Source organism: Boleophthalmus pectinirostris, unplaced genomic scaffold, assembly GCF_026225935.1.
Source record: "Boleophthalmus pectinirostris isolate CB_2022bp ecotype Guang Dong unplaced genomic scaffold, ASM2622593v1 HiC_scaffold_5, whole genome shotgun sequence".
NCBI lineage: Eukaryota > Metazoa > Chordata > Actinopteri > Gobiiformes > Gobiidae > Boleophthalmus > Boleophthalmus pectinirostris.
Genome location: NW_026571404.1, coordinates 510,823 through 521,027, shown reverse-complemented (window position 1 = coordinate 521,027; position 10,205 = coordinate 510,823). Strand labels below are relative to the sequence as shown.

The 10,205-nt window shown below is 49.0% G+C and overlaps 1 protein-coding gene across 1 annotated transcript in view; it reads left to right on the top strand.

Annotated features, from left to right (window-relative positions):
• atp6v1ba (ATPase, H+ transporting, lysosomal, V1 subunit B, member a) overlaps positions 1-10,205 on the top strand; it is a 62,031-nt gene that overhangs the window by 17,404 nt on the left and 34,422 nt on the right. The window contains exons 2-3 of the mRNA XM_020934642.2: positions 5,093-5,148; positions 6,968-7,066. Coding sequence (XP_020790301.1) covers positions 5,093-5,148; positions 6,968-7,066 — 155 coding nt within the window. The remainder of the gene's footprint in view (positions 1-5,092; positions 5,149-6,967; positions 7,067-10,205) is intronic.

Sequence of the window (10,205 nt, the reverse complement as noted above, 5' to 3'; positions counted from 1 at the left end):
TTCTTGTGTAAAATTCATCTGAAACACAAATATTTAAATCTTCAAAACAGTGAAAATGTCAAATGTGTCGCAGAAACGAGTTTCCTTCGTCTGAACAAACAACAAAACTGGAAGTAAATAATTGAATAAAATAAATTAAAAAATCCTCTTGGTGATTTATCGATACAACAGCCCACGATATCGATACTGTATCATCACATTAAACGATACGATATGTGGATATTTCAGTGTTTTTGCACAGCCCCGTACACACGGCCCGTACACACGGCCCGTACACACGGCCCCGTACACACGGCCCGTACACACGCCCGTACACACGGCCCGTACACACGGCCCGTACACACGGCCCGTGCACACGGCCCATACACACGTGTGCTGCACTTACATAACAGACGTGATGGGAGCTTCATGAGCAGCTCGGGCTCCTGATGATTCTGAGAAAAACAGAATTAGTCACATTCACAGGTAAAATAAAATGAACCTGATGAGCCTCGTTCTGAGACAGAAGCTTTTGGAAAACCTCTTCTTGAACAGTGACATTAAAAGCTCTTGACGCTCGTACCTAAATAACAGCAGCTTAATGTGTTCAGTTCATCTCAAAGACAAAAGCCGCTCCTCTGACGATCCCAGTGCACAAAAACACAACCACGGCGACGTTTAAAGGTAAAATATCGACACGTCTCTTCTTATTACACCTGGTTTAGATGTAAAAGTGCCGATGTGAGACTCCAGACGCCGGCGCAGGATCAGAGGAATCTGCTGTCGAGACACAGATTCTCAAGAGTCAGTGTCTTGTTTAAAGTAGAAAAAATGTTTTTAAAAGAAGTCAGTGTTTCATTAGAAGCTTTTTAACCACACTTTTGAATCACTTTAACACACAACTTCTGTCAGTTTTGTGAACCTGACCGTCTTAAACAAACACCAGTTTTTCTTGTTTCTTTGGTTGTCAGTTGGTCCTTAAACCAAACGAGAGACCAGACATTTCCACAGAAAACTAAAAACCAGTAAGTGACTAGAAGAGTCAGGTGTAGAAAGTGATAAATTAAGTGTTAATGATAAAATAAAAACTTGAAACTTATTAAATACTTTCTGAGGAGCTGTTTGTGTGGAGCAGAAGGTGCAGATCCCGACTTAAATCGACCAGTGACGAGGTTTGAGTCCAAACGTTGACACTGTTAAACCTCCTCAGGTTTTGATCAGGGTTTATGGTTTTACTGAATCACCAAAATGTTTTAATACAACTTTAGTCAAATACAAAACTGCACCACTGTACAGTCTGTGTGCACCACCTGCACACGTATGTGTGAGACGTTTCACATGAACCATGAAACACAGAACAGACTGAGCATCAGCAGAACACCCCTCTGACGCAGAGAGAACACCCCTCTGACACAGAGAGAACACCCCTCTGACACAGAGAGAACACCCCTCTGACACACAGAGAGAACACCCCTCTGACACAGAGAGAACACCCCTCTGACACACAGAGAGAACACCCCTCTGACACAGAGAGAACACCCCTCTGACACAGAGAGAGACACACCCCTCTGTCTCTGACACACAGAGAGAACACCCCTCTGACACACAGAGAGAACACCCCTCTGACACAGAGAGACACCCCTCTGACACAGAGAGAACACCCCTCTGACACAGAGAGAACACCCCTCTGACACATCTGACAGAGAGAACACCCCTCTGACACAGAGAGAGACACACACCCCTCTGACACACAGAGAGAAACACCCCTCTGACACAGAGAGAACACCCCTCTGACACAGAGAGAGACACACACCCCTCTGACACACACAGAGAGAACACCCCTCTGACACAGAGAGAACACCCCTCTGACACACACCCCTCTGACACACACAGAGAGAACACCCCTCTGACACAGAGAGAACACCCCTCTGACACACCCCTCTGACACACAGAGAGAACACCCCTCTGACACAGAGACACCCCTCTGACACACAGAGAGAACACCCCTCTGATCACACACAGAGAGAACACCCCTCTGACACACAGAGAGACACACACCCCTCTGACACACAGAGAGAGAACACCCCTCTGACACACACCCCTCTGACACACAGAGAGAACACCCCTCTGACACAGACACACACAGAGAGAACACCCCTCTGACACAGAGAGAACACCCCTCTGACACACACCCCTCTGACACACAGATCTGACACAGAGAGAACACCCCTCTGACACAGAGAGACACCCCTCTGACACACAGAGAGAGAACACCCCTCTGACACAGAGAGAACACCCCTCTGACACACCTCTGACACACAGAGAGAACACCCCTCTGACACACACCCCTCTGACACACAGAGAGAATCTGACACACCCCTCTGACACATCTGACACAGAGAGAACACCCCTCTGACACCTCACACACACAGAGAGAGAACACCCCTCCTCTGACACAGAGAGAACACACCCCTCTGACACAGAGAGAACACCCCTCTGACACAGAGAGAACACCCCTCTGACACAGGGAGAACACTCATGAGTCTCTGTGTCTTTAGTCCAACACAAACTGAACCACATCAGACACAAGAAACAACAGTTTTTATCACACATTAATTTATGTAAATGAGTCATGTGACACGTTCGTTAACTGAACCTCGTTGTTGGTCCATGAAAAAACTCACACTCATCTTCCTCGGCTCAAAATCAGCTGCTCCAACTGCAGACACGGTGCTCCACTTCCTCCTTTTTACCGCCGTCGTGACGTCGTGACGTCGTGACGTCGTGACGTCGTGACGTCGTGACGTCGTGACGTCGTGACGTCGTGACGTCGTGACGTCGTGACGTCGTGACGTCGTGACGTCGTGACGTCGTGACGTCGTGACGTGACGAGATGCAGAAACGACGTGTCTGGACACAAATCATTTCCGATACGGTGAAATGTTTCAGTGTAAACGTGACCTGAAGTTCACACTGGAGATCACACACACGTCACATTTAATTGGGAATGTGAACGACCTCGTAAAAGAACATGCACACGTCTTAAATTCTGTCCCTGTAGTTAAGTTTTCTACACACAGACAGAGGCCGATGGATTTAGATCTTTGTTACTTAAATCATTTCAGTTTTGTGGTGTAGATTTTTCTGTCGTGTTCTGTTCATGTAGAGTCCTGTAAACGCTGAGGTTTTATTCTTGCTCTGGTCCCCCCGGTCCCCCCGGTCCCTGTGGCCTCCTCTGACCCCCACAGCTGTATTTTTGGAGCTAATTGCGTCGCTTTTTCATCGGCGTTTTGTGGGAACGTTTTTGGGGCGAACTCGCTTTTGTCAGAGACGTTTTATTGTCCTGAAGATGCTCCTGTGTGTCCTCAGCCCTCTGCACACCGCCCTGACCCCCCCTCTGCACACCGCCCTGACCCCCCCTCTGCACACCGCCCTGACCCCCCCTCTGCACACCGCCCTGACCCCCCCCTCTGCACACCGCCCCCCCGGTCCCTCTTTTTCTCTCCCGTTTTTGTCGGAGTTTTGTGGACTTTTGGTGAATAGTTCCCAACACTCCACTCCCTCCCTCTCTCTCTTTCTTTTTCTGGTTGGGGCTAAAGGTCGCTCGTCCCAAACAAACCCAGACCGGTTTAAGTCCAGGATTAGAACCAATTACGGCGCCGAGGACAAAAAGAGCCCCCCCGCCCTCTGAACCCGCTAACAGGATCTGAGCCGGACTCGGGTCTGAGCGGGACTAGAGTGAAGAGGGACCAGAGGGACCAGAGCGAGGGACGTAAACATGATGCTCTGATACCGATACTGATACTGGTATCAGGTATCGGCCCGATACTTCCTTAATATCCTCCTTTTCGTTTGTTGTGGTTCTGACGTCAGTGTGGAGGAGGAGACAGAGTCAGAAAACACGACTCGTCAGTAAATAAAGTAAATAAAGTTCAGTCGTGTCGTCTTCAGCAGTTTAGTCGTTTTATTTTAGTGTTTTAGGACGACAGGAGGAAAAGACGATTTATGGTCGTGGGTCGCCTCCGCGCGTCGCCTCCGCGCGTCGCCTCCGCGCGTCGCCTCCGCGCGTCGCCTCCAGAGTCGACCAAATTTCTAACAAAATTTTCTAACTTTACGTCAGAGTCCTGCATGGGTCCATTTTTGGAGACCCGCACCTGCGCAGTACAGGACCGCACCTGCGCAGTACAGGACCGCACCTGCGCAGTACAGGACCGCACCTGCGCAGTACAGGACCGCACCTGCGCAGTACAGGACCGCACCTGCGCAGTACAGGACCGCACCCGCCCGTTAACTCGTGATTATATCAAAGTTAAAACCCGCACCTGCCCGGACCCTTTAACATTCCACCTGTTACCCTCCTGTGACTGAGATAAAACCACACACACGACCAGAACACGACCAGAACACGACCAGAACACGACCAGAACACGACCAGAACACGACCAGAACACGACCAGTCAACACGCCTGCTGTGCTGCTCTGATTACAGCTTGTTGTTCTTGTGTTTGTGGAACCCAAAGGTGAAGGTCTGGACCCGTCTCCTGTCCTCTCCTCCTCCTCTCCTCCTCCTCTCCTCCTCCTCTCCTCCTCTTCCTCATTATCCCTGCTCCATATTAAAAGGCCATCCTGCTCTCTCCTCACTCTGCTCTTCCTCTTCCTCCTCCTCTTCCTCCATGTGTCTTGTCCCTCATTATCCCTGCTCCATATTGAAAGACCATCTTGCCCTCTCCCCTCTCCTCCTCTCTCCTCCTCTTTTCCTCTTTCTCCTCTCTCCCTCTCTGTTCTCCTCCTCCTTCCTGTGTCTTTTCCCTCACCCCTGGTCCATATTGAAAAACCGTCTTTCACTCTCTCCTCTCTTCCTCTCCTCCTTCCTCTTTCTCCCCCTCGTTCCTCGTTCCTCGTCCTCCGTGTGTCTCGTCCCTCATTACGGTCGCTCCATATTGCAGCCCGTGGTGCACTCTTGTCCCCCGTGGCACTCTGCACATTAACATTGACATTTACGTGCGTGTGTTTTTCTAAAGGTTAGCCGTGATTGGGCGCCGGGGCAGGTCTCTTCTCTCCGTCATTTGCTTCGAGTGAATAACACATGTGTATTTTTGTCTTTGTGCCTCAGCCTACTCCACCGTCTCCGGCGTGAACGGCCCTCTGGTCATCCTGGACAATGTGAAGGTAACAAAGCGTCGGGGTCCGGTGTCTGTCCCGCTCTGAACGCGGGTTAACAGGGATTTGCACAAACTTAACATTTACAACGGCAGAGGGCAGGGTTCAGGTTACCCGCAAATTACAGGCTTCACAAATCCAACAAAAGCCCCGGAATAACAACTGGAACCTGTTACAACACAAAGAGGCGTCTTACAAAACACCAGAGCTGAAATTAACAGTCAAAGCTCCTGTGTCCCCGTCTAAAGTAGAGGCCTCCTCAAAAACACTTCATTCACACATGTGCGACTTAATCCTGCAGGTTTACGCTCTCGGCCGCAGACCAGAGGCGCTTCTGCCCGAACTCCCCCTGCAGGCGTCGACTCGTGAGCGCAGTTTGACTCAGAAACCATTCCATTCCATTTGAGTCGACACGTCTGTCGCTGCCACGTTCACATGAGAAGAAAAATCATCTCAGTCTGAATAAAAATGAAATCCATTTATGGAAAAAATACGATGATTCAAAACATTCTTTTTTAGTTACATGATGCATTTAAACAGCATTTTCTTATTGATAATTTACGCAAAACTTTAAAATTTTAGCGACAAATCTGAAGCTTAGAACAGTTTTGTGATGTATAAAACATAAAATCAATAAAATTAAGTCTGAACATGAAATAAAAATACAAACTGTTTTTCTGCCTCAGCTGTTCTACAATCAATAAATCTGATAAATAAATAAAGATGTAACAAAATCCAAACGTCACGGTACCAGATTTATTGTGATATTATAGAATCGTAGGACACTTTTTTACTTTTAAAATACTTGGACAAGATTTTTGGCGTGAATTATTTCCATCAGAATCCCAAGACTTTGAGTAAAAAACACATTTCTTCATGTTGTCTGCGCTGAAATGAATCATGGGAAATGTAGTTCCCTATTTTGATTCACTTTTATTAAGAACAAAGCATTTAAGCAAAAGGACTTGTCATTCGATGTTACTGTGAGACTTTTGCCGATACGATATCACGATATTTCAGTTATTGTTACATCCCTATTAATAAATAAAATAAACATACTTATTTATCGAAAAGAAACTCAGAACAAAAATCTGTTAAAGGGCTGAAGCTCTGGAACAACTGAACAGAAAACCTCAAACTGCACGAGTCTCGTCCATTTTATAAAGAAGTTTAAATGTTTCACTCTGGGCAGAAACATGAGTTATGAGACTGAGTTTGGACTGTAGAACTTTGTTGTTCTGTTTCTGATTTGTTTGTTTCCTCTCGCTGTGTTTATGAAGATGAAGCTCTGAGAAAAGAATAAAGGGAAAAGGCAAAAACTCGAGCTTCAACCGACACCGTTTCACTCTGTGTGTGTTAAATATAACTGTGAAATAATGTCAGAATAAACCTGTGACCCAAATAAACCGATCAATCAAATCAACCAATTAATCAAATGACGAACGACTGAACGGAGAAAATAAATCCAGCGGCACAAACCAGTGTTAAACAGTGAGACATTAAATAAAGACGATTTAACAAGTTTTCCATCTAAAACTTCATTCAGAATTATTATTTCCATTTAAACTCCAAGCAGAATATTTGACTTCCAAACTATTTAATTCAGAACAATTAAAAACCATCATGTAAACGTGGCAGCAGATTACTTCAGATTACTTCAGATTACTTCAGATTACTTCAGACTTCAGATTACTTCAGATTACTTCAGATTACTTCAGATTACTTCAGTTTCTTTTAACAAAATAAATTGGAGTCTCCAGATTTGAGATGTCATTGATGTGAAAGTCCCGTCTTTTTATTGGTTTTAATAGTTGTTTGTATGTTTCAGTTCCCTCGTTACGCAGAGATCGTGCACCTGACGCTCCCTGACGGGACCAAGAGGAGCGGGCAGGTGCTGGAGGTGATCGGGAGCAAAGCCGTGGTGCAGGTCAGACTCACACTTTGTTTGAGACTCGGTGTGGGCGGGCGGCGAGGGGATGTGCTCCAGGTCTCACCACATCCACCAAACTCACGACCGCGACACGACCGCAACACGACCGCAACACGACCACAACACGACCGCACGACACGACCGCAAACACGACACAACACAACCGACAACCACAACACGACCACGACACGACACAACACAACAACACGACACGACACGACCGCAACACGACCACACAACCGACACACACGACCACACACGACCACAACACGACCGCGACACGACCACGACACGACCGAACACGACCACACACGACCGCGAACAACCGACCGACACAACACGACCGCGAAACGACCGCAACACGACCACAACACAACCGCGCCACAACCACAACACGACCACGACACGACCACAACACGACCGCAACACGACCACGACACGACCGCAACACGACCACAACACGACCGCGAAACAACCGCAACACGACCACAACACGACCGCGACACGACCACAACAGACCACAACACGACCACGACAACACGACCGCCGACACGACCACAACACGACCGCGAAACAACCGCAACAACGACCGCGACACGACCACGACACGAACGCAACCACAACACGACCACGACACGACCGCGACACAACCACAACACGACCACAACACGACCACGACACGACCGCGACACGACCACAACACGACCGCAAACGACCGACGCCGACACGACCACAACACGACCGCGAAACAACCGACCAACACGACCGCGACACGACACGACACGACCGCAACCGACAACACGACCGCGACACGACCGACACAACCACAACACGACCGCGACAACACAACACGACCACAACACACCGACCGACAGCAACGACCGCAACCACAACACGACCGCGACACGACCGCACACACAAACGGACACACACACGACCACAACACGACCGCGACACGACCACAACACGACCGCGAAACGACCGCAACACGACCACAACACAACCGCACCACAACACGACCGCGACACACGACCACGACACGACCACGACACGACCACAACACACATCCACGACACGACCGCGACACGACCACGAAACGACGCACACGACCGCAACACGACCGCGACACGACCACGACACGACCACGACACGACCACGAAACGACCGCGACACGACCACAACACGACCGCGAAACAACCGCAACACGACCACAACACGACCGCGAAACAACCGAAACACACCGCCGCGAACACGACCACAACACGACCGCGAAACAACCGCAACACGACCACAACACGACCATGACACGACCACAACATGACCGCGAAACAACCGCAACAACGACCACAACACGACCACAACCACAACACGACGCGAAACAACCGCAACACGACACGAACACGACCACGACACGACCACAACACGACCGCGAAACAACCGCAACACGACCACAACACGACCACAACCACAACACGACCGCGAAACAACCGCAACACGACCACAACACGACCACAACCACAACACACGACCGCGAAAACAAACCGCAACACGACCACGACACGACCACGACCACGACCACAACACCGACCGCGAAACAACCGCAACACGACCACAACAACGACCACAACCACAACACGACCGCGAAACAACCGCAACACACGACCACAACCGACACGACCACACACACGACCGCGAAACACGGCAACACGACCACGACGACCGACAACACGACCACAACGACCGCGAAACACCGCAACCGCACACGACAACACGACCGCAACACATCACGACACGACCACGACACGACCACAACACGACCGCGAAACAACCGCAACACGACCACGACACGACCACGACACGACCGCGACACGACCGCAAGATTCACAGAATGTTTTAATAAGTCGGTGGTTTAGCGTTTCCAAAGTGTTTAAAAGCAGAAACAGGTGAAGCAGATCAGGACGAGGGAGTGAGGAGTTTGTTCAAAGACGCTTTGGGATTGAATTTTGTGTTGTTATTCAGCCATGAAAATCTCTCCTCACGTTTCAGCCAAATTCACCGTTTTGAAACCAAAACAGGAGATTTACATTAAATGTGTAGAATCAATCAGAAGTTTTGTGGGGGGCAAATAAATCTGTGTTTATTTTGGTAAATGTGCAGAGGCTAAATCCCTGTCAAACATTTAAAAGTCTCGGTCTTGTTTCGGTCTCGACCTTTAAAAGTCTCGACCCTCTGAGATCTTGGTCTTGTCCTGGTCTTGGGACCCTGTGGTCTTGGACAGGTCTTGGACAGGTCTTGGACAGGTCTTGGACAGGTCTTGGTCTTGGTCTTGACTACAACACTCGTGCAGATATGTTCGTTTAGACTGGACCTGGTCTTATTAACCCCTGTGTTTGTGTCTGTGTTTGTGTGTGTGTGTGTGTGTGTGTGTGTGTGTGTTTGTGTGTGTGTGTGTGTGTGTGTGTGTGTGTGTGTGTGTGTGTGTGTGTGTGTGTGTGTGTGTGTTGTGTGTGTGTGTGTGTGTGTGTGTGTGTGTGTGTGTGTGTGTGTGTGTGTGTGTGTGTGTGTGTGTGTGTGTGTGTGTGTGTGTGTGTGTGTGTGTGTGTGTGTGTGTGTGTGTGTGTGTGTGTGTGTGTGTGTGTGTGTGTGTGTGTGTGTGTGTGTGTGTGTGTGTGTGTGTGTGTGTGTGTGTGTGTGTGTGTGTGTGTGTGTGTGTGTGTGTGTGTGTGTGTGTGTGTGTGTGTGTTTGTGTGTGTGTTTGTGTGTGTTTGTGTGTGTGTTGTTTGTGTGTGTGTGTGTGTGTGTGTGTGTGTGTGTTTTGTGTGTGTGTGTGTGTGTGTGTGTGTGTGTGTGTGTGTGTGTGTGTGTGTGTGTGTTGTGTGTGTGTGTGTGTGTGTGTGTGTGTGTGTGTGTGTGTGTGTGTGTGTGTGTGTGTGTGTGTGTGTGTGTGTGTGTGTGTGTTGTGTGTGTGTGTGTGTGTGTGTGTGTGTGTGTGTGTGTGTGTGTGTGTGTGTGTGTGTGTGTTGTGTGTGTGTGTGTGTGTGTGTGTGTGTGTGTGTGTGTGTGTGTGTGTGTGTGTGTGTGTGTGTGTGTGTGTGTGTGTGTGTGTGTGTGTGTGTGTGTGTGTGTGTGTGTGTGT